Source organism: Aotus nancymaae, unplaced genomic scaffold, assembly GCF_030222135.1.
Source record: "Aotus nancymaae isolate 86718 unplaced genomic scaffold, 86718_ANA_hifiasm-v0.15.2.pri h1tg000097l, whole genome shotgun sequence".
Taxonomy (NCBI): domain Eukaryota; kingdom Metazoa; phylum Chordata; class Mammalia; order Primates; family Aotidae; genus Aotus; species Aotus nancymaae.
This window is the reverse complement of record NW_026988512.1, coordinates 539,034-565,159: the sequence shown is the minus strand read 5'-3', so window position 1 is coordinate 565,159 and position 26,126 is coordinate 539,034. Positions and strand designations below refer to the sequence as shown.

At 40.1% G+C, this 26,126-nt stretch overlaps 1 protein-coding gene across 4 annotated transcripts in view; it reads left to right on the top strand.

The window, feature by feature from the left end:
- The window catches only part of ZMAT4 (zinc finger matrin-type 4), a 370,072-nt gene that overhangs the window by 177,357 nt on the left and 166,589 nt on the right, over window positions 1-26,126 (top strand). For all 4 annotated transcript variants that reach the window (XM_012476090.2, XM_012476087.2, XM_012476089.2 and 1 more), the window contains exon 4: window positions 19,611-19,767. In XM_012476090.2, the coding sequence (XP_012331513.1) occupies window positions 19,611-19,767 (157 nt within the window). The remainder of the gene's footprint in view (window positions 1-19,610; window positions 19,768-26,126) is intronic.

Sequence of the window (26,126 nt, the reverse complement as noted above, 5' to 3'; positions counted from 1 at the left end):
ATGCCGAGGTCTGGGAAAAGCCTGCCTAACCTCCATGGCAACTGGTGACGCTGCTGACAGAGACTTGTCCCTGCCCTGTGGATTGCTTTATGTTTGGGGCAGAATTGCTACCAGCTATGAAGTGGAGGATGCTGTGTTAGTTAATGAACAGCTATTTATAAGTGGCTATCTGTATGAGGTTCTAATCCAGAAGCTGGCAGGAAGGAGTAAAAGAGAACTGAAAAACAAAATGCTAAATGCAATGTGGTATCCTGGATTGGATTCTGGAACATAAACAGAACATTATTGGAAAAAGTAGTGAAATCTGTAGAAAGTCTGGAGCTTTGGTAATAGTAATATACCAATGTTAATTTCTCGGTTTTGAGGAATGTATCACAGTTAAGCAAGATGTAACAGGTGGGGAAATGAAGAATGGTATATGGGAGCTTACTGTACTATCTTTCTATAAATTTAAAATTATTCATAATTAAAAATTTATTAAAAATATGATAAAAAGAAACATACCACCCAGAGTCATAATAACTTTAGTAAAGTAGGTCCCTATTGACAGATTATTTGAAGTTTGAACTTTTTGTATTTTTTTCAAGAAATATATGTTTTTACTGAATGCTTTATTTTGTTTTTATTTATTTATTATTTTAAACTCTTTTTTAAGAGACAGAGTCTTACTCTATCACCCAGGCTGGAGTGCAATGGTACAATTATAGCTTACTGCAGCCTTGAACTCCCGGGCACAAGTGACCCTCTCACCTCAGCCTACCCAGTAGCTGGGACTACAGGCATGCATCACTACGCCTGGCTAGTTATTTTTTATTTTTATTTTGTAGAGATAGTGGGGGATCTCACTGTGTTGCCAAGGCTGGTCTCAAACTCCTGACCTCAAGCAATCCTCCTGCCTGGACCTCTCAAAGTGCTGAGATTACAGGCGTGAGCCGCTGTACCCTGCCTTAATGCTTTCTTTTGAATATTTTGTATTAGAAGATATTTATTGGTGGGATAACACAGAAAAGCTAATAAATATGCCATTTGTTTTGACATTTTTGTACTATCTATATCAGAGACCACCCACTTATTAAATAGTGAGTGGGAAAATCAGAATACTTTCCATCTGGGTCCTTCAAATTGGGACTTGAGAACCTTCAGTGTGTGCAAGGTTTAATAAGCAAAAGGATGATTTCACCCTACTGGGAAAATATGGTATTACTGCGCAATCAAAGATAAAATTACAGGATTATAGAAGAGATACAACACGTTCCAGCTCTTTTCCTTGTTAAAAACAAGTGCTCAGAACTTTTTAAAGAAGGACAGAGTTTCATATCCAGAGACACTAACTTCCCAGTGGCACAATTTCACAATGATAGGTATGCTAGCAGTCTGGGGAACAGGAGGAGAAAAGGCAGGTGCACGAGATCCCCACGGGCTTCCGGAAGAAATTACCAGTGACAAAGCTCCAGCTCAGTCTGACCGGCTAGCAAAGTAAACGGGCCTAGGTAGGCATTGATATCTCAAGGAGACTTGCTTTTAGAATCCTCCATGGAGCACAAAGTAGTAATGAAGATCTCCTGCTAGAGGATGAGACATTTGGATCCTAATCAAACTGACCCTCCCTTCTCATTCATTCATTCATTCATTCATTTATTTTTGAGACAGTCTCATTCTGATGTGCAGGCTGGAGTGCAGTGGCGCGATCTCGGCTCACCACAACCTCCGCCTCCCAGGTTCAAGTGATTCTCCTGCCTCAGCTTCCTGAGTAGCTGCAATTACAGGCACGCACCACCGTGCCTGGCTAATTTTTGTATTTTTTAGTAGAGATGGGGTTTCGTCATGTTGGCTAGGCTGGTCTTGAACTCCTGACCTCAGGTAATCTGCCCTCCTCAGCCTCCCAAAGTGCTGAGATTACAGGCATGAGCCACCACATCCAGCCCAAACTGACTCTCTCTTAAGTAAAGAGAGGAAGAGTCCAAGGAGACACCTCTTGCTGTGGATTTGTGGCATTTTTTGGTATGGGGCAGACTGTCTTGGAGGGCTTGATCCCCTTCCTGTATTTCTGATGCAGCAGGTCTGGTGAGGGGCCCTGGGAATTTGCATTTCCACAAGCCCTCAGGTGATACTGTAGCTGCAGATTCGAGTACCACATTCTGAGAATCCAGACTTTCTTTTCTGAGTATCATGAATCCAGTTGAGATTTGAAATCTGTTTCCCTTTAAAGCCCTCCATTAACGTTATATCTTTTCTTAAGGTCCAACCCTTTTCTTTTTCCCCATGCTGTAGTGATAAAGATAGCAGTGGAAATTGGACACTTGTCTCTGACTGGCTTCTCTACAGAATTGAGGACTGGAAGTAGCACTTGGGGTGATAAAGATATAAAACCACAGGCCCTTGTAGAGGGGCCGAAAGTACTCATCTTGATGCCTTAGCAGTTTTTCTCTGTGACTTGGAGGGCCCAGCTATTGTCAGAGTTGCAGCTTGTTTGGACGTCCACATGGCATTGTAAATGGCCCCATGGGGGAATGTGCTGAACGAAGGGACTCAGATGAGTGAGGTGGGTCACGCTGGTGGCAGTGCCAGCTAGGGACATCCCTGTAGCTCTGCTCCATGCATGGCTGGGCTTCCTCCCAAAGAGCGAAAGGGGATCTCATCTCATAAAGCACACTCTCTTTCTCCCTTTGTATCCGTTAACCTTATAAAATTGTGGGATAAGAGGTTTACTTACTTTTCTAAAGAATTATTTTTCAAAATTTGATTTCTTTTTTAAAATAAAAAAGTAACACCTACTGTGGAATGTTTAGACAATTCATAAAGAACAAAGAAAAAATAATTTTGCATAATCAAATGTATATATATATATCACTTTTTTAATATTTAGAGGCACGCTTTTCGGTTTTGTTTTCACTCTTGCTCTTTCACACGTGCAAATCTTCCTCTTTCTGGGTATAATATAGATCATGCTGTACGGCTTTGCCTCTCAGGCTGGGTACAAGCTCTGTCTTTATCAGCAGCTACAAGGCCCTGTTTGATAGTCATCATTTCCCCATCACTGCCTGACCTCATCGTCTCTGATCCCCTCTGCTCCCGTTTGGCTGGTTTCTTTTGCTAATCTGTGCACACACTGCTCGCCTCATACTCAAGGCCTCTCTACTCGCTGTTCCTTCTACTTAGAATGCTGTTCCTCAGGTCCTCACTTTATTCTGGCCTTTATTCAAAAGTCCCTTCCATAGCAAGGCCTTCGTGGGCCCCCTTTAACATTTCACAAACATCTTCCTGCAAACTTCTTTCATTTCTTCCTCCTTAGCAAGCGTGACTAACATAATATGTATTTTACATTTCACTTACTTGTCTTAAATACAGTCAGCCTCTCCAGCTAGAATGTAAACTCCATGATGGGGGCATCGCTGGATTGCTTTCTGCACTCTACAGGACAGTGCCTGATGCATGGTTGACAGCCCATAAACAGCTGCTTTAAGATGTCGAATGAATGAGCTTAACAATTCATCTAAATTATATTCCATATTCCATGGTGTATTTTTCTGTATCAAGATTTTTAATAGCTTTGTTTCCATTTAATAGCTTTTTTCCATTATATCAATATATGACTATACCACAGTTAATTAAACATGAATTTAATAATGAATATACCACAGTTTGTTCAAATATTATCCTCTATTAACCTCAGTATTCTAAGTTTCTGCTTATTTTGCTGTTTTAATCAGCACCTTAGCAATCTACTTTGTATATATTTGCTTGAATCCTGATAATTTTCCTAGAATAAATTTCTAAAAATTAACTTTCCGGGTCAAGAAGAATATATCTTTAAGGTGCTTGATCCACATTTCAAATCACTCTCCAAAAGGCTCTTTCTCTAAGCAGGGATTTCTAATGCTGGTTTCTCTGCACCTTTGACAATACTAGACATTGTTTTTCAAAAACTTTCCAATTTTTATGAGTAAAAAAAGGTAACTCATTAAATAATTTTATGTTCCTTACTTTACTGGTAAGATTGATCTTTTTATATTTTTAAAAATTAGATATGTATATTTCTTCTCATTCTTTCTTGCTTTCTTTTTTTTTTTTGAGATGGAGTTTTGCTCTTGTTGCCTAGGTTGGAGTGCAATGGCAGGAACTCAGCTCGCTTCAACCTCTGCCTCTCAGGTTCAAGTGATTCTCCTGCTTTGGCCTCCTGAGTAGCTGGGATTACAGGCGCCTGCCACCATGCCCGGCTAATTTTTGTATTTTTAGTAGAGGCAGGGTTTCACCATGTTGGTAGGTCTGGTCTCGAACTCCTGACCTCAAGTGATCCACTTGCCTGGGCCTCCCAAAGTGCTGGGATTACAGGCGTGAGCCCCCGCACCTGGCCTGGATATACATATTTGTTTTTATCCATTTTTAGTTTATGTCCTTTGCTTAATCGCTGGGGGTTAACCAGCTTTCTTTTAATGCTTTGCAAGTGTTCTTTATATAGATAAGCATTAAAAGTTTGTATAGTTAATATTCTTTGCCCGTTTGCTTTGAAACACCTTCATGTTGTTTTTTTTCCCTACCATTACCTTGATCTTGACTTCATGTTATTTCTGATATACAGAACATTTATATTAAATGGGATATGCATATATTTTATGTTTTGAACTGTTTTCAGTGTAATGCTTAAAAAGTTTAACTCATCCTAAGACTGTATGAGTATTTCTATTTATTTCTCCTAGTTACCTTATGGTTTTATTCTTTTTCCAAATTGTTATTCAGTCCTCCAGTTCCACTTATTGAATAATGTCCTTTTCCTCCCTGACTTGACATTTCCTTTACTACATGCTAATTCGATGTGTTATTTTGTTCTTTTGGCTCTGACTGTTTTATTAACCTGTGCCTTTCTGTAGCAGAAACCGACTTTAAAAATTATTAGAGTTTTACAATATGTTTTTCGTATTTCAGACACTGCTTCTCATTTTTGACTTTCAAAATTATCTTAATTATTTACTATCTGTATTTTTCTTGAAGAAGAAATTCAGAATCATTTTTTTCCAACCTCCAGTGTTCAAACTTGTATCAGTTTTGCAAATATATTTGGGAAGAAATTACTGCTCTTGGCTAATTCAATTGGCTAATTCTTTAGTCCCTCTCTTTAGCACAGTTATGAGATGTTATTTGATATGCAGCACTCCTGGGGCAATTCCCAGTTTCTGGAAGTTCTTCAGCTAGTAAAGCTCTATTCCCCTGGGTGTCATTTTTTTCCTGCTCCTTGCTACCTGGGTTCCCAACATTAGGAGACAGGGCCTTCCATGAAAACCATGTCGGCTGGGCGTGGTGGCTCACACTTGTAATCCCAACATACTGGGAGGCTGAGGCAGGCGGATCACCTGAGGTCGAGAGTTTGAGACCAGCCTGACCAACATGGAGAAACCTCATCTCTACTACAAACACAAAATTAGCCGGTCCTGGTGGCGCGTGCCTGTAATCCCAGCTACTCGGGAGGCTGAGGCAGAGGAATCGCTTGAATCTGGGAGGTAGAGGTTGCAGTGAGCTGATGGCGCATCACTGCACTCCAGTCTGGGCAAAAGAGCGAAACTCTATCTGAAAACAAAACAAAACAAAAAACAAAAACAAAACAAAACAGAAACCCCATGATTTCAGGATACGGCGCTATTGAAGCTTCCCTGCCTCTGCCCCGGTAGCCCTTCCATTTGTGGGTAAGGTGGGGAGCGGCATTCACCAGCATGCAGTATACTAACTGCCTCCCCCACCTCACTGCTAAGTAGGCATGGGTGTCACAGAATGGATGTAGAAAGATGGCAAAGCCATGTGTGTTTATCATTGACGTGATAGCATGTGCTAAAGATAACTTGAATGAAAGCCCGTGGTACGGAATAACTGGTCAACTATTTTGTTGGTATAAATCTGGGTACGGGGGACACAGTGGAGGTATCCTCAGGGTCTTATCTTTGTTTCAGGGGTTTTTCTTTTATGAGACACCACCCTGAGTGGGTCAGTTTTTAATAAAAACAATAGCCTTTCCTTAAATATAGTTTTTGCTCTCTAAGTTAGGCGTCATTCTAAGTACTTTCCACATAGAAGCTCATTGAGTTCTCACGACTGCCTTATGAGAGAAATGCTATTATTATTTGTTTTTTACTGCTTATCTCAATTGAACTCCTTGTGCCTTACATCAGGTAGAAATTCATTTTGGATTCTGGCATCAGGTGGTCTATCAAATTAATTTTCAGTGTGCCCTTCATCTTTTTCTGTCTTCCTTAATATTTAAAAGTTATAGTTAGGGAGACACCTAAGGCTGCTAACCGCATACATTCTAAACTGGAATTCATCTTGTATAAACCTTTTATTAGAAAACAAATCACGTATACAAAACTCAGAACACAGATGTATCCCTTAATGAGTCCTAAGGTAAACACTGTTATAACCACTACCTAGGTTGGGAAATAGACCTTTGCCAATCATTGTAGAAGCTTTTCCCTTTGTCTCCTCCCAAGGTTGACCCTCTCTGTTCCACCAGCAGTAACGATTATCCTGACTTTCCAAGAACCACTTTCTTGAGTTTGTGTATAATGTTATCACTAATGCACCCCTTTCATGTCCATAGTTTATTCTTGCCTAATTTTTAAAATCTCGAAATATTTTTTTACATCTGGTCTGCAGGTTCCTTCTCTGTCTTTTATTCTTTTCTTTACAATTTACCTATAAAAGAACCTGGGGCATTTGACCTAAAGAGTTTTCTAAAGTATAGGCTTTGCTGATTGTGCACTTGTGATCCCCGTTAAACACTTTCCTGTTTTTCCCGTTCTCTGGAAATTGGCAGATGGATCCAGAGACTTGATTGGATTTGGGGTTGATACATTTGGCAAGACTATAAATGGTGCTGGGTTCTTTCATTAGGAGGCACATGATTTCTGATTGTCTCTCTTCTGGTGATGTTAGCAGCTGTTGATGACCAATGCCTAGATGCATTAATTCATTGAAGGTTGCTAAACTGTTTTCTTCTATTTTTTTCATTGATTAATTGGAATAATTTTAGAACGAGCAATTTTCCTCATTTATTGTTTGAAACTCTGTGCTACAATTCTTTTAGGAAAAGCAGAAAAAATGCTTCATTATTTCCTTTTATCAATTGTCTAATGAAAGAACTGGTTCCCTATCATTCTACAAAGGTGAAGAAACAGGTTTTTAGGAACTATGATTATGAATTCATGTATTTGAACCTATTAGAGAAGTCTTGGTCCTTTGAAAGATCCAGTTGTCTCGTTTGCTTCAAGGTTGCCTTTGAGTCCTTGTGTCGAGACTGTGCTCGTCATTCCCAGCTTTCTAGTTGTCTAGCATGGCAAGAGATTCCAGGATCATGCGGTACACTTCCTAGAATTAGTCTTTTTTTATTTTCTCCCCTGGAAAGGCTGGGTTTCTTTTCATGGGAATGGCACTTCAAGATTGCTAGGGTTTTTGAATGCTAGGGACGTTTTATAGAGTTTTTCATTGTTTTTAAGGCCTCTTCACTGGTTGGAATTAAGAAATGTATATGTTTATATGATATCTCAAGCGTTTATACTAATATCTCCAATTCAAATCACAATTACAGGTTTGATACTTATTCACTTATATTCCATCTCCTTAATCTTTTTCCACATTGAGTATATTGGTTCACAAAGACGCAAGAAATGATGAATTAGAATATTCCATAAGTATTGATATACTTTATCCAATAATATTGCACATATCCCGTGAATAACAATATTGATGCTACAGCACCAATATAATTAACTGAGAAACGAAATGTCTTTATTGCAGCACATAATCTCCCCAGTGTCTCCCCATCTTTAAATATGCTATATCTATATTATCTGAGTTTACAGCCATTATACACTGTACTTATCTTTATTGCTTCCATTTATCTTAATTATATCTATTTACATATCTATATGTATATATCTCTGACTACCACCAGTTCTGATGTCAATATCTTCATAGTCATTTTGGTTACTAAAATCAATCTTACATTCTAGTAGGCACATCGGAGACAGCTCATGAGAACAAGCTTCCCTGAGTTCTTGCCTGTTTTCTCATTGGGCCCTTTATACTTAAATGTCAGCTTTGCAGGATACACAAAATTTGTCACACGTCATTTTACAAATCTAAAATATATTACATCATGTGTTGTTGAAATAAAACATTGCAGTTGAAAGTCTGATAATCTAATTTTGTTTTCATTCTGTCTTTTTCTTAGGTAATTAAAAAATATCTTTTTACAAAGTTTAGTAATTTGAAAATTTTTTGTGTCGGTTGTTTTGGGTTGACATTTAGGGGTGTACATGAGGCTCTTTCAATGCAGCTGGCCCTCCATATTCATGGGCTCCACATCTGTGGATTCAACCAACTGCAGGTCAAAACTATTTGATGAAACAAAGTAAAAAATAACAATGCAATAAAAATAATCCAAATAAAAGATACAGTATAACTGTTAGCATAGCATTTATATTCTCTTAGGTATTATAAGTAATGCAGAGGTGATTTAAAGTCTACAGGAGGATGTGTGTAGGTTATATGCAAACACTGACATTTTATTTCAAGGACTTGAGCATTTGCAGATTTTGGCAAATGTAGGGGTCCTGGAACCCATTCCCCATGGATACTGAAGGATGACTGCATATACTTCCTTTAATTTTAATTGTGGGAGAATTTTCTCAATTTATAGTTTGTTTTGTTATCTTGCTTTGTTTTTCTTCTTCAAGATCTCCTAATATATATATATTAGATGACTTTTGTCTTTAATTTGTCACTTACCAGTATATCTCATTGTATATCATTATTTCTTTAATATTTTTAAGTGTTATTCTTCATTTTATCTATTTGTCTTAAAGAATTATTCATTGTATTTATTTACCTGTTTCTTTGAGTTTAGTCTTCATTTCTGAAGAGAATGATTCTTTTTTTTTTTTTTTTTTTTTTTGGCAGAGGCATGGAGTCCTGCTCTGTCGCCCAGGTTGGAGTGCAGTGGTGCTTGAAACCTCCGGGTTCAGGCAGTTCTCCTGCCTCAGCCTCCTAAGTAGCTGGGACTACAGGTGCGTGCCACCATGCCCAGCTAATTTTTTGTATGTTTAGTAGAGACGGGGTTTCACCGTGTTAGACAGGATGGTCTCGATCTCCTGACCTCATGATCCATTTGCCTCAGCCTCCCAAAGTGCTGGGATTACAGGCGTGAGCCACCACACCCGGCCGATTCTTTTACCTCTAGTTCCTTTTTGTAGTTCTTCCAGCTAATTTGTGAATTTTCTGCTTCTTAATTCTGTTGTTCTTTCATATCTTGTATGATTTTCTTAAAGTCTCTTAGTTCGCTTTGAAATATGAAGTTATTGTTTTGATCTTTTTTTGTAAGCATGTGTTTCTGGCATGTTTTCACGGCCTATAAACATGCTGTTTTGATCCTTTTTTAAAATAATGAATTTCTATAGAATTTGATTTTGCTGTTTTTCTCTTATTATCATTATATTGTTTCTTAAACTATCAGAAGGAGGTATGATTCAAGATTGTTTTCCTGGCTGGATACAGTGGCTCACGCCTATAATCCCAGCATTTTGGGAGGCCAAGATGGGTGGATTACCTGAGGTTGAAGGTTCGAGACCAGCCTGGCCAACATGGTGAAACCCCATCTCTACTAAGAATACAAAAATTAGCTGGGCGTGGCGGCAGGCACCTGTGATCCCAGCTACTGGGAAGGCTGAGACAAGAATCACTTGAATCGGGTCGACAGAGGTTGTAATGAACTGAGATGGTGCCACTGCCCTCCAGCATGGGCAACAGAGCAAGACTCTGTCTCAAACAAAAAATAAATCAGGGTTGCTTTCCTGACTTAACAGAGCTTCGTTGGGAGAGAGAGAGAGCGCCTATGTGTGTGTGTAGTATGGTATTTAAGAACAAAATGGTTTGTTTACCAATGCGATTAGCTCCACTCTCCCCTACATTTCTCTGAACCTTCTCTTTGCTTTGTCTCCATCGTTTTTGTCCTCCGTTTTGATTTTACTCTCAGCAGTTTCTCCTCAGTGTGAAGCCGTGGCCTGAAAAAAGTTCTGGTGGGTGGTATGGAAAATGTGGAGGGTCTAGGCTGTCTCTGCCCCTCCAGGCTCTGCGCATACCTCTTTTATAATCTGCTGTGGGGATGGGACACGTGCTTCTGATATCAGCTGCTGTTCTCACAGAGGGCTGCCAGGCTTTCTGTGAATACCTGCTGCTATTGAGGATTCCTGTGTCTCCAGGTCCAGCAGAGCTCTCACTGCTTCCCTCTACTTCCCTGCACAGATGCTGATAGCATGCAGATTTTGCGCTATTACTGGTTTATTTCCATTCACTTACATTTTGAGGTTCATGAGAACAACCTTGTCATCTAGTTTAATAAGAAATGTTGTCTGTGAGTTTTTTTAATTTGCCTTTCTAGTTCTATTTTTATTTGGGAATTTAGAGAGATTAAAAAAATGATACCACTGCTGCAAACAGTTTCTGAGAATTCTCATTTTATTTTGTATGTGTGTAGTTTTCATCAATCAACAGGTATTTATTAAATGGTCTATGGCAGGTCCTATTACGGACACCAAGGTTATAGCTATGAACAAAACAGGGTTTCTACCCTCAAGACAGATAATAGGGAAAAAGTGGTATTAACATGTACACTACTAAATAAGTGAGAAAATGTCAAATGTAGTAAATTTCATGAATTAAATGAAATGAGATAATATGTATCTATTTTTTTAAAACCATTTGATTATTTGAGTATATATGTGTGTATATAGTGTGTGTGTATACAGTGTGTGTATATAGTGTTTGTGTATACACAGTATATACACACACATATAGATACATACATACACACAAATATATTTGACTTACCTACAGATATTTATGAATAGTATTTTCTGGATTAAAAATAGTGTTTCCATATAATGCTTTTATCTTTTTATGAATAGGCAGATAGAGTAGATTTTATTCCCCATGTGACAGAGGAGGAATTTCATGTTTAGTAATTAGAAGTGACATCTAACACACTTATAGCCAAAGCTTCACCAAGTACCTTTTGAATCTGAATCTGCTGTTTTTAAACTTAATATTCTATTTTTTAATATCACATTACATAAAACAGTGTGCTGGGGTTAGAGATGACACCTTTTCAGCCCAAATGATTAAGTTTCATTAGTGACAACAAGATATATGCTTAGTGCTGTCAGGTGTTGGGGTCCGTGAGATCGGCACGTCTGCCAGGGATCTCTTGACCAGCAAGAGGGTCCTAATACCTGGAAGAGAGAGTGCGCGGAAGAAAAGAGAGATAGAGAAAGAAATGGGTCTGGAGGTCTGATAAAAGCTATGCTCAGATCAGCGATTTATTCTTTGTGCACAGTTGCTTATATACGTTTTTTCATACAGTGTCTGACGTAGGTCCCATTACAAAAGTTTTATCAGGAGGGAACAGAAAATTACACAGTAAGTATGGGAGGGGGTAGCATACAGGTTAAGCTAAAGATCACTAAACCCAAAACAAACAAAAGATTCTAATCCTATTAAGATTCTTATCCTCTTATCAATGACTACAGTTACAGTAAACAACATCAAGGCAAGCGATAATTTGAGGGGTAGCATTTTTCTAGTAACATGTGAGCGATCATGGGATTTAGTGAATGCAGGTAGACAGAGTCATAAAACCAGCCCAGAATGGGAACTTCAAGAGACAATAGTCTCATAGATAGTCACGCAGGCCTCACCCAGACATGCCATTAGCTCAGTGGATCAAGAATAGGCTTCTGCAAACTCAGGCCTCTATCACTTCCTTCTTTTTTCCTCAGCTCGACTGCCCTCAGCGTGGGGAGAATATGTCCGGGCTCTAACTCCGTCATGGCGGAGACACGGAGGGGTCTCTACGCTGGTGGAGCGATCTCCATAGTCAGGCAGGGGGTTGCGGGGCAGGCCTGAATGAAGTTCTGTGGCAGTGAGGAAGCATGACCTGTCTTTGTGGCGGGATGTCCCGGGGAGCCTGGCGAAGGAGATTGCATTTGAGTGGCCCTTGCATGTAAAGAGGCGGGGCCATTTCTAGTTGGAATGAGCCAGGTGAACAGAGACAACCTTAACACAGCTGGAGGAGAGCCAGAGTTCAATCAACTGTTTAGTTTTTCTTCATACACTCATCATTCAATAAGTTTTTAAGTTACTCTGTGCCAGGGCAGAGATAGAAAGATAGATAGGGAGGGAGCTTAGTCTAGTGGGAGAGATGTGTGCTCCCCACCTGATTTGAAAGTGAGATCTTTCAGTGGGACTGAATCTTCCCTCACCTGCAGCATCCAGCAAGAACAGGCAGCCGGGAGATGAGCAGAGGATTTTAGAGCTGAGATTCTGAGCCATTTTCTTGGCAGGCTGCTTGGTGTTCCTAACCTTGAAAAAATCAATTTGCTTGGAGCATATTATGTCTGAAAAGCACCCGTGGGGAAAAAGACTAGGAAGTGTGTTGAGTGTTAGATGTTAGTGGAATTTAAATGTCATGATAAGGAATTTATTTTGGAGTAGTCAAGCATCGTTGAGAGTTTTTGACAAGAAGAGTGACCTAAGATGCCAGCACATCTGTGAATTCGGCCAAAAATTCAAAAATCAGTTCCCCCACTTTCTGAAAAGATGACATATTGAAGAATTTATTTAAACCCTTTGAGCTTCATTTTCTCGATCTGTAAAAACGGGCATTTATTTATGTATTTATTCACTGACACCTCATTTACTCATTCATTTTGAAGCTCAACTGATATTTAATAAATACTTAGTTCTGGACCCACATGGTCTAAGGAGGTAGCCACTCATTCAAAGGAGCTATTGAACACTTGAAATGCAGGTAGTCTGAATTGAGATGTGCTGTCAGTGTGAAATATACACTTGATTTGGAAGTTTTAATATGAGAAAAAGAATATAAAATACCTCATTAATAATTTTTATGTTGAATATATCCTGAAAGGAAAGAAGTAAGTTTAAGAGAGCTGTTGTACAGCATGATGACTATAGCTAATGATGATACATTATATTATTGAAAAATGCCGAGAGAGTTGATGTTAAGTGCTCTTGCTACAAAAATTATAGCTATGTGAGGCAATCATATGTTAACTAGCTAGATTTAACCATTCCAAAATGTATATATGCTTCAAATACGTAAAATTTTATGTCAATTTAAAAAAATTGAAAAAAAAATTTGAAATTTCTTTTTTTTCCCAAAAATATGGCATTTAGAATATTTCAATGTGGCCTCATTTACAGCTCGTACTCTCCTTCTATTGGGCAATGCTGCTCTAGATACTGGGGTACGATATTGAATAGTGATCAGAGATAGAGAGTACGTTTAAGTATCTAAGTCATCTAATTCTAGAATATGAAGCAAGTGCTGTGATCCTCCCACCTCCTCTCATCCCACCTTTGCTCTCTCTCGGCCGTCTATTCATTTGCGGCATTTTCTTTGCCACTTCTCTTGGTTGGTGGAGCTTATCTAACTTACAGAGTTGTCCTCTCTCAGGAACTCTGGCTAATTTGTCCCTTTTGGGGTCTTGCAACTACTGTGACCATCTGTTTAAATATTTCTTCAGTGACTGTAAAAACAAACTAAGGCCATCCAAATTCCAAAGGCAAACAGGATTCTTCAACCCTCTTGAGTAGAAATCTTCATTCTCTCTTTCCTTTGTTGTCAAAATGTCTATTGAAATTGAAGAGTTTTCATCCACAGAGTCAGTGGTTTCTATCCAAGTTGCAGAGCATGTATCTGTCTAGTTAGTAGTGGAACCCGAGGTTTCCTGCCAGCCTTCCTGAAGACACTACAGCTTCTCCATGGGACTCTGAACATCACCCACCTTCTAGCCATTAGGATACATCCTTTGTATATGGACATATCCTTTGTTTAAACAATAACAAGTCATTCCCATTATATCTGTTTCAGTACAGTGTATGGCCTTTATGCCAATTGGCCTTTTCCTGAGACAAAGCAATCATGTTGGTAAGAAAGCAAGGGAGATATTACATTAGGTATTACATTAGATATTACATTAGGAAACAGGGTTAAGTGATCAAGTCAGAATTGGTTAATGAATGGCCATGTCAAGTCATTCAACTATTTAGTACCTGTTTATCAAGTCTCTTGTATAAATCCAGACCTAGATCATCAGGCACTGGCGATAATCTGAGGATAATTTCTAAAGTTCTTGTAAATTTGCTGCCTTTAAGATGTTTTTAGAAAGACAATTCTAAAACGAAAACAAAACAGTAATAAAGCAATTGAAGGGCAGGACCGGCAAGGTTGTTAAGGACTAGGAGAGGTCAGGAAGGAAGACATGGATGAAATTTGCAGACATCTTGAAAGAACTCTGGGAGAAAATGAAACTTGATATCTGGATGTGACTTAAACAGGTCAGGGGGAGAGAGAACAGCTTGATCCAAATGGAGTGGAACGGGATGCATGAGAGGGAGCTGTGGGAGACAACATTGCTCAGTCAGGAAATGTGACTTCCAGGCCTTTTGGTTCCAGTAAAGTGGGAGAGAAGAGACATCATTTTCGCATTCTGCTTTTCTCCAACGTTAAATGCCAGAATATAAGCAACAACATGCATAACACTGGAAATAGTTACATTTATTGGACATTCTACCTCACTACAGGGTCTGTGCTGAGAGGTACAGTTATTTCTGCCTCTAGCAGAAAGTAGCAGATGACTGTTGCCTTCAGGTGTTGCTTAGTAGCAGCTGCAAGTAGTTTCATTATAGCCACAGAATGTCTTCTGCCAAAATGAACAGCGGTGATCAGGATCGTAGAATGTTGAGCCAGTGCTCAGAGAATTTCATATACTACACAGGAGCCAACATGAACAAAATACTCCTCGTTACTATTCACTTCCTGAATGAGTTTCACCTTCAAGCAGAAGATGCCTAGAAAGGAAAAAAAAACCAACAACTTATGTTTCACATTTTCTTTGAGCTTTTGAAATAATTTTAAATGAATCTTTTAGCATTTTTCTCCAGAACAGATTTATTATGATATAATTCATATGTCACACAATTCACCTATTTAAAGTATAAAATTCAAGGATTTTAGGTGTATTCACAGAGCCGTGTTTCTGCCAGATCTACAGTAACCTTGGAAACTCTTCACTCGTTAGCAATCACTCCGCATTTCCCCTCCTATCTCCCTTCTCCCCACTCCGTCACTGCCCCCTGATTCCTAGGCAATCACTAATTCACTCTAGGTATTTATAGATTTTCCTGTTCTGGAAATATCACGTGCATGGAATCATACATAATGTGGTCTTTTGTGAATGGCTTCATTTATGTAGCATAATGTTTTCAAGATTCATCCGTGTGGTAGCTTGTATCAGTGCTTGATTCTTTTGGTTGCGAATACCACGCCGTTGTATGGACATACCACATTTTATTTACTCCTTGTGCAGTTGGCAGACATTTGGGTTGTTTCCACTCTGGGGCTGTGATGAATGATGTTGCTATAAAAACTCATGTAAAAGTGTTTCTGTGGATATATATTTTTATTTCTCTGGAATGAAATACATTCAATTCTCATTTTCCACAGTAGTTATGTCCTATAAAGTTACCATCAACACTGAATTAGCAAATGCTAGCCACTGCTCCTAGGTAAAATACAGGATTAGGTCTGGGAGGCATCTGGGTCACATTTTGTCAATCCATCCATATGTAACCTTGCTTTGTGTGTGTTTCTTTTTAGAGCTACCTTACTGAATATATGTATACATATATGTATGCATATATATAAAATTACATATATATGTATAATTATATATATTTTTATATATATGTATATATAATCATATTAACAGCCCCTCTATTGTCAGGTACCTAAAATTGCCTGGTCCCTCTTCTACAACTATGACATAACTATATCCCATGATACCTTATTGTATAACAATGGGTTTTCCTCTTCTATTATTTTTTATTCTTCTATATGATAATGAGATTGCCCAGAAGAGCAGAAATCTAGGAATATATATTAAAACTACCATCATGAAACTAACATATTTCCCTGCTGAACCCTCAAGTTGGTTTATAAGTTGTTGACACCTTTGGTTCTTTACCTGGCCATCTTCCTATCAGTTGGAAAAATGTTGGCTTGCAATAGACCTCCCTGTGTTACCTGCCTCCTCTTTTGACTTTTATGTCATGCAAGTTACTGATCCTACAAGTGAAACCTCTCCTCCATTCATTCAGTACATATTTGAAGTTCTTCCAGTGTAGTAAGTGTGGTGCTAGGTGCTGGGTCCTCACTGTCAATGAGACAATTTCCTAGATCTTAAAGAAGTTTTGCCGTCTCATGATGGGCACAAATATGAAAACAAGTAAGTGTAATAATTCCACGTTCTATAAAAGAAGAATGTACAAGGCATCCAGGGAACCCAAAGGCTGGTTATCACTTCTCCCATACAGTAGAGGGAGCCAGAAGAAGCTTCAGACTGGTGCAATGGCTCACTCTTGCAATCCCAGGACTTTGGGAGGCCGAAACAGGAGCATTGCTTGAGCCCAGGAGTTCAAGACCAGCCTGGAAAACAGGTTGTAGAGATCCTGTCTTTACAAACAATAAAAAAAGATTATCCAAGTGTGGTGGCATGTGCCTGTGATCCTAGCTATTCTGGAGGTTGAGGTGAGAGGATTGCTTGAACCCAGGGAGTTCCAAGCTGCAGTGAACTATGATGGCACCACTGCACTCCAGCCTGAGTGACAGAGCAAGACCCTGTAGCCAAAAAATGAGACGAAACTTCACCTCAAGGAAGTGATGAACCAGGAAGAAAGATTCTGGTGTGACTGAATTAGACACAAAGTGATTCAGAAGGGCATTCCAGCATTTCCTTCAAGAAAGGCCTAAAGATGAAAACCCACATAAACAGGCCTGATTTACATGAATGTTTTTTTTTTAATCTTACAATTAGGAGAGTGTGAGTGTAATATGAGACTATAATTCCTTTATTATAATACTTCCCCTTATTTTCTGTCTGCTTCTCCAATTCTCCTGGTGCCAGCCTCCTTGATAACAGGGCATGGAGTCATACTCATCTGGCTCAGCATCTAACACAATTAGTTAAGTCCTTAAAAATGTGTTGGGTAAATGAATACTGTAAATCCATTTTTCATTACTCAGTTTAAGGGCAACTCTTTGCCCTGGAAACTAGTTCTCAGTCATTTTGTACGGTGATGCTGACCTCTGTGTCTGGGCACCACTAGACTTTCCTTAGAAATTTCTACCTGTGAGAGCTTCAGGGAGAAGGGCCAGGCATGGCTGAAGTTTTCCCTGAAAGTGGCAGAACAGATGCACAGATTCTAAAGGGGTTACACGGATGAACAAATGCACAGATTCTAAGATTGAGGATTAAGTTCTGGCCTATGAACTTGTTCCTAATTTAAAAAAATTACATGCTTTGACCTATGTCGTGCATAAGTAGGTAAGAAAAGCAGTATAATTCAAGCACCACATTTTACCCTGATAATCTTCCTTTAAAAAAGAAATAAGACTTGATTTCATTCTTTGTTATGGCTGAGTAGTATTCCATGGTGTGTGTGTGTATATATATATACACATTTTCTTTATACAATCATCTATTGATGGACACTTACATTGATTCAATATCTTTGCTATTGTAAATAGTGCTGCAATAAACATAAGAGTGAAGGTACATTTTTAATACAATGAAATGTATTTTTTTGTCCTTTGGGTAGATACCCAGTAGTGAGATTTCTGGATCAAATGGTAGTTCTATTTTTAGTTCTTTGTTACACTAACAGCCCAGACTTCACCGCTATGCAATATATCCATGTCACAAAACTGCACTTGTATCCCTCAAATGTATACACATTTTTTAAAGTGAGACTAATAATATCCTCCAACATATAGTAAAGAGACACCAAGTTCGGCCTCTCATTCCTCTTGAGTGAACTGTTTGTCATTTAATGGGCTAGGACCATTTAGGAAGTCCCTGATCTGCCTCTACCTGGTACTCCTGGTCTAGGCCCTCTCCCTGGCTTCTGTGCCATCTCCTGGGCTTGGCTGGGGAGGTGGGCAGCTCGGGGGAACCAGGAAGCCAACTCTTCCCTTTCCCTTCAGGTCCATTTCATCTCCATAATATTCCACACAGAAGTGTAAAAGTATTTGTACTTTTTTGTTTTTTCTCTATGGAGAAAGCTCAATGCACTTCAGTTTTAAACCCTCAGTAAGAGTATTGCCAATGGGCACAGCCTCGGGGCTACTAGATTTTCTAGCAGGAAAAGACCCACTGGGAAGGCCTGTTCTCTCTCCAGAGGTCCTTTTTTTACTCGCTAACCACCTCCACCCCACCCCAATGTTTCAAGTCTCCTCCTGAACTTCAGGCCAGTCTCCTGCTCCTGGGACACACACACACACACACACACACACACACACACACACACACACACCCTTCCTTCCAAGGACAAAATGCTAATTATCAGAGATTTTACAGACTAATGCCTTAAGGAGGAAGGAGTTCATTTCTTAACTACCACATAATTTGCAAGGCAGCACTCTCTCTAGCAGTCTGGACATCTTATTACTACGTAGATAAAATATGCAGTTCCCTTCCTCCAGCCCGTCGCCACCCTCATACTCCTCACCATCCAATTTTAAATTGTACTCTCTGGGCTCACTAGGAATAAGAGAAGGGGCCATTGTGGGGCCATATAGTCATTCCAGCTTGCACTTTAACAAAGAGAAGCTTGGCTATTGCTGCACCGTTAAGGAATAGATTAACCTCTTATCTAAAAGTCTGTTCTACCCTCCAATTTTAACTAAGCAGGAGGGGAGGCATGGATTAATTCTCCCCTTCATAAGTATAGGTAATTGATGACCTGCGTGCACAATAGCAGGTCACATGGTCTGACCAAGGATTTATTTTTTTCTGAATTATGATTCATTTTCATTAAGTCTTACAAAGGAATAAAAATCCAACTGGATTTAAGCATTTTGTGCAGCATTTAATGAATCACCTTTCTTGAAGAAAAGTAAAATTACATAAACTCTCCCAGAAAATCCAGCCAGCACGGTCATTATACCTTTATGATACAGACTCAAGTTAATTATGAAAAACACTCAATTCCTTAAAGAAATCTTTAAAAATCTTGAACATCGTGGCCATGTATCCTGGTGAGGCTAAAATTGGTCAAAAGCAGAGCAGAATAACAAATGATAATTTCTGCTAAATAATTCAGGCCATCTGAACTCTGATATTTTACCAACTTTAATGAGTATAATGGGTCCAATTAGAGGCTGCTTTCCTTCACCGTGCCAGGCTCAATGTGCTCTCATTTAATTGTGGGCCCCGTTTTTATTTGGACAACTCATCTCTGCAAATTTGTCCTAAAATCCCAGTATCCGGCGTTAATATCTACTAACTAAATGTATGTCAAACTCAGTCACTGAGTAAGTTTTGATGATGATTATCATGAAGAAAAAGAGATTGCAGAACAAAAACTAGATGTTTCAACAAACTAGTTCATCTGGGATAAGTCTCATTTGCAAAAGAATGGAATGGGAAAAGAAATCCTGGGAGCTGGGTTTGTCTCACACGTGGCCTTTCTTGCTCTCCACACAGGGAAGTGATGCTGACATGGTGGATAAGAACAAGTGCTGCACTCTCTGCAACATGTCATTCACTTCGGCCGTGGTGGCCGATTCCCATTATCAAGGCAAAATCCACGCCAAGAGGTTAAAACTCTTGCTGGGAGAGAAGACCCCATTAAAGACCACAGGTACGTGTAGGAACAGTGATCATGTGGAGACCCCGAAAACCAAGTGCTGGCCTGCCATGCGGATCATGCTCCTCTTTCATAGGCAGTTGCCAGAACCAGAGCCCAGTGGTAGATGTCACTCAAAGCCTAAAGAATGGGTGGCCTACCTCAGCAGACCTTGCTGTCTAAATACCATTTCAGGTGCACATTCTATCAGCCTGGCTCCTTCCGATGAAATAATGCAGGAGCTTGCATCTGCTGAAGAGCTGTGTGCATTCTGCAAGATGTTGTCTATCATGCCTACTATGTATTATGTAAGATGTGGTATCTATTCTGTTTTCTAGATTCCGTCTGCAATCAGTGTGGATCATGCATGCTAGGTTATGTGTAATAGAGAGACCCCCTCTCAATGTCTGTATAAAATAGGACATCATCCTTTTTTACCTGGAGGGCTAGGAGGAACAGAAAGAAAAACTGTAATCTTTAAAACTGCTTTAGTGTGCCAAGAACTGATTTTTTTTTTTCCTGAGATGACATTCTCGTCATCTTTGCAGGGGATCCTGTGATTCATCTTGCAGGAGATCCTGTGATTCAAGTCTCTTAACTTCCACAAGTAAAAGCTTAAATATTGATAACCGATTATTTGACCTTCTAATTGCTTAACTAAAATAAATTCTTCAGAGGGCTATCAAATCATGAAACTAAAATACTGTTATAATTTAATCAAGATGGACTATTTGGACAAGATTTATGTTGTGGCAGAAATGTGACCAAACAGGTTATAATCCGGAGAAGTTGGGGGCATATTTCAGGGTGCCTACTCTTTCCATTGCAATCGAAATTTAGCAGTACATTTTATCTTGCTGTCTAATGAATCATGCATAAACTGTGGGTGTAATTATTTTTTAAATGGTATTTTGGAAACTGGAGAGAGTCTAAAACAATGCTTGGCTTTTATTCTTACCACTATTTTTCTTAAGAAAAACATATTATTTTACTAGAGAATCACAAGGAATCATTTTACTGTATTTTTCTAGTTACTTTAACTAAACAGCATTGTTTTTATAAAGGGAGCTGTGACATTCAGGCCTAAGATGGGTTTGCAAAACACATGAAATTTGGAGACAAGCTCTGTGTTTGGGGGCACAGGTTGTGTGTCAGCATTTGATGAGCAGCCAGTCAGTCGAAACTCCTGATTCTTGCTCCCTGAAAGGTTGCATATTCACCTTGTAACCTACTCTCCATCAAATCTCTTAAAATAGACACCTCAAAAAAACAGTCACTGGAAAATTTTTACCTGTTTCCTATGAATGAGTAACCAGCCCATTTGTTTTCTTTGCTGAAGCAGAATATTAGTGTTAAATTAAATTTTGGAGGTAATGATGGAAGAGGAGAAGGTGTGTGTTTGTTTATCACATCAATTAGCAAATGGAGAATTATTCTTTCTGAAAAAAAAAAAAAAAAAAAAAAACTCCACATGGCAAAACTAGTTCTTCATGAATTTAAACAGTTTCAAGACAACCGAGCATCTGGTTGTTTTCCTGAATTCAAACACCCTCAGAACCGAAAACTAGAACTTGGGGGTAATTTGTTAGCTGTCATCATTATGTTCCAAAGGAAAAAGAAAAAACGAAGTACAGCCTTTACTTAATGGCTTAGTCTTGGCTGTTCATGGGACTGGCTCAGCCCTCCCTGTTGCAAAAAGCAGGTTGCTAGGTAGGCAAGAAGGGAATGAATAGGGTGTGGATCAGGTTGGGCCTGCCTTGTGCCAGCACCCGCTTCGCACCCAGCTCATACCCCACTCTGGAGCATGCCCTTCCATCCATTCCCCTCTGAAGCTGCTTTGAGCAGAAAGGATCTTGGAAAGTAGCAACAGCAGACAGATCAGAGTGCCTAGGAAGCTAACCTGGCTCCTGGCTTGGGCTAGTGTCAACCCAGCTGTTGGCAGGGAGCAGAGAAAGCAAGGGCTCCTACTAGAGGGAAAGCAGTGAGACATGAGGCAGATTGGTTAACAGGAAAAAAGGCATGCAAATCATGCAACGCGTGTACACGACAGCCTTCGGAATGAGGCAGATTGGTTAGCAGGAGAACAGGCATGCAAATGCATGCAACGCGTGTACACGACAGCCTTCGGAATGAGGCAGATTGGTTAACAGGAGAAAAGGCATGCAAATCATGCAATGCATATACATGACAGCCTTCGGAATGAAGACCCAAATGCAGTAGAAATTGGACATTTTTATAGTTAGGTTCAGCAAAGTAGGGGCGTATATGATGGATTGTACAAAAGGGGAATGATCTAATGCTGGGATTGAGTGGGGACACCCAGCAGGGCCTGTCTGTCTAGAGTCTTCTTCATCTCTCTGGGCAGCACTCCCACCTTCTGGATGTGGGGCAGGACCCTCTCTGGAAAGGGGGTCTAATGCCCTACTGTCAAACATTGGTCAGATAATTTCTTTTTTTTTGAGACAGAGTTTCACTCTTGTTGCCCACACTGGAGTGCAATGGTGCAATCTTGGCTCACTGTGAACTCTGCCTCCCGGGTTCAAGCAATTGTCCTGCCTCAGCCTCCCAAGTAGCTGGGATTACAGGCATGTGCCACCATGCCCGGCTAATTTTGTACTTTTAGTAGAGACGGGGTTTATCCATGTTGGTCAGGCTGATCCTGAACTCCTGACATCAGATGATTCGCCTGCCTTGCCCTCCCAAAGTGCTGGGATTATAGGCATGAGCCACTGCACCCGGCCCCATAATTTCTTTATGGTCAGTTTTTACACAGAAAGGTGAGGGGAATGAGGGGAAAGTTAGAGGAATATTTTTGGGTTTTATGACTGGCTTTGGGGAGAAAGGGGTTCTGGTTTCTGACCTGCCTTGGAGAAGAGGGTTTCCAGGCTAGCCTTGGACGAGAATGGGACAGGGACAGGAAGGGAGGAGAATGTCAGAGAAAAACTTTGCTTCTGAGGCTGCCGCTTGGGTCTTCACCTTGGGGTATTATTTTCTGAGCCCCAACGGCAGAAGTAGGCATTGGGAGGATGTCCCAGATTAAGGGTTGAAGGCCTGATAGGAGGATGGCACCAGCATCAGAGGCTCTGGGCCCAGGGAGGACACAGGTGAACCAGCAGTGTGCTGGCGTAGGGAGATCCTGGCAGATGGTAGCAAGGCCTGCTGCAGTGCTGGGTTCTAGGAAAGGATAGGCTGTGAAGACCATGGCAGGACACCACCATTTAATACGAGCATACTGGGCTGGAGTCCATGCCTAGGGAACAAAACAGGAGCTGAATTCTAGCCTTAGAGTATAGGTTGGAGCTTGGTCTCAAGTTACTGCAAGTACAGGAGAAAGACCTGCAGGCACTGGAAAAGAAAACGCATGCTGTGGCCCCCTGAGCTATCAAGTGAAGCTCCCTGAATAGAATCCAGATGCCATCTTCCCTGGCTGTCTACAGCCACACCCAGCAGCAGCTTCTGAGGGCTTCACCCTTCATGTGGTGGTTGCCTTGTGCTCCTCTAGGAACCACTCTGCCTAATTAACCAAGCTGGCTTCAAATTGTTTCTGTAATAAAAACAAAAGGAAAAAAAAACATAGAAAAGACAATCAACTGAATCAAGATGCAAGAAAAACAATTAGGCTCAGGTATGCTGCCCTCACCCCAGTGAATAACAGGCTCTTGAACTGCAGTGATTCCTGTGTTGGAATAATTGAACCATAACTCATTGCTTCTGCCAGCTACTTTGATGAGGGTGAGCAGTTGGGATCTGTGAATCGCTACTTTTCCACCTCCTCAAGCTGCACTTTGATCAAGCATCCTCTGGGTCTCCTGCAGAATGAGTTGCAACTTGAGTTGCCTTCTCCAGATGGGTGCATATTTACTAGGATTTCTGAAATGCTTGGCAGAGCTGCTGGGATAACACTCATTCATTTACATATTGTCTGTGGCTGCTTTTATGCTGCAGTGGCAGAATTGAGTCGTTATTACAGGGATGATCCAGGCTACAGAGCCTGAAATGTTTGCTATGTGACTCTACATAAAAGTTTGCTGACTCTTTGGGAGGCCGAGGCGGGTGGATCACGAGGTCAAGAGATCGAGACCATCCCGGTCAACATGGTGAAACCCAGTCTCTACCAAAAATACAAAAAATTAGCTGGGCATGGTGGCACGTGCCTGTAATCCCAGCTACTCAGGAGGCTGAGGCAGGAGAATTGCCTGAACCCAGGAGGCGGAGGTTGTGGTGAGCCGAGATCGCGCCATTGCACTCCAGCCTGGGTAACAAGAGCGAAACTCCGTCTCAAGAAAATAAAATAAAATAAAATAAATAAATAAATAAAAAAAAGTTTGCTGACTCCTGATCTAGATACTGGATGATCTTGAAGAACATGCAACAAGGAGACTCGCAACAGGTGATGGTGTGAGTTTCCTTGTAAAATGGAAGCAGTCTTCCAGATTGGGTACCAGTCAGGAGCTGGGGAGGTACTTGGGTAGGGATTAATGAAAAGGATGGGACTGAGAGCAGGCTCATACCTGTAATTCCAACCTTTTGGGAGGCTGAGGCTAGAGGATTGCTTGAGCCCAGGAGTTTGATACCAGCCTGGGCAATATAGTGAGACCCTTTCTCTACAAAAAATTAAAAAGTAACCAGGCATGGTGGCACATGCCTGTAGTCCCAGCTCCTCAGGAGGCTGAGGTGGGAGGATCAGTTGAGCCTTGGAGGCTGATGCTACAGTAAGCCGAGGTTGCACCACTGCACTCCAGCCTGGGTGACAGAGGAAACCCTGTCTTAGGGAAAAAAAGAAAAAAGATCCCAGCCATTGGGTTTAGGGCACACCTTAATCCAGTATGAGCTCATTTAGCTTAACTAGTTATAGCTGCAAAAACCCTATTTCCAAATAACTTGACATTCTGAGATTCTGGGGGACATAAAATTGAGAGGACACTTTTTAACCCAGTATATGAGCAAACTCCAGTTAACTGCTGGCAGACGGCAAAGATCACAGGCTCTGATTCTGTGCCTGCCAGCTTGTGATGCTCCTCCCCCCCAATCTCCTTTTTTTTTTTTTTTATGATAAATCCATATCAGCAAGATCTCATCAAAATCCTGAAGAAAACATCATTTAACTGGTCTCTTTAGAAACTTTCTTTTGAAGAAAATATGAATGGGAAGAAATCTCATGTATGGGAAAAAATCCTTAAACTCTAGGTATTCTCTATTTTCCACCATTCATCAAAGTGATTTTTAAGATTATGCATAATCTGAATGGTTAGGTTCTATCCTGCATTAATAAGAACATTCATCTGTGTCTGTAGCAGAGACTTTGCTTATCTGACACCCATTTGCTTCTTATCTTCCCCAGACTTGCAATTGATTGTGTGTTAAGGTCTGGTTACAAGATGGAAAAGAGCCGTTCAACTGCATTAGACTTTGCATGAACAAGAAATAAGCCTGTATTGTGATACTTTGTGGTTGTATGATATTACAGGAGAGTCTAATCTATCCTGGTGGCTACATTATCACTTAAAGTTATTGTTTCGGTTATAAGCTTTTATGAACACATCTATCATTCACAGTGAAGATGGATATGAGTGCAATCTTTCGTATAATTCCCAGACATCATTAGCTTGACAGGTAATGACATTAAATTTAGCAATAACCTTTCATTTCTGACCCTTCAAAGTTTGAAGTGGCCCTAGGGTTATGTGTGTCTTAACTAACAAGGCTGGATGGATGGAGAACTGTTCTGAGGTATGCTCTGCAGGGACCACAGTTATTACTGCCTCTGTTCATGACTGCACCTCTGGGCACGTAGTAGGCACTTAATTAGTACTTGTTGGATGTGTAAAAATTGGAAGCATACACTAGAATAATGATACATAGTTAAGTGTCTACAGTTTTATTTTCAAATTAGTTACCTTGGTTATTTAAATTTTAGTCAAGTATGATGATTAAAAAAAAAAGAAACAGTGGTTTTCCAATTTAACAGGAATTTATCATTCCTGTCCGCTTGCTTGATCTTACAAAACTCCTCTCTTTGTAAAATAGGTGATATTCAGAATAACAGAGGCCACAAACAGAGGCCATAAAGTCAGACCCAGTTTTAAATTCTGCTTATGTCCATGGGGATGTTCACAAGTGGTTTGAATTCTTCAGCCCTCAATTTGCTATGGGTAAAGTGCCTCACTGTAAAAATTCCACATTGCAGAATGATTATAGTGAGGCAGAAGATATAAGCAAAACACTTGAGATAGTGCCTGCCACACAAAGTAAGTGTGGAATGGATACATTATTTATGTAAATACACACAAATGCATGCACACACACAGTCGAGACTCATTGTTTGAGGGTTCTGTATTGATGAATCCACTATGACTTATTTGTAACTCCAAGTT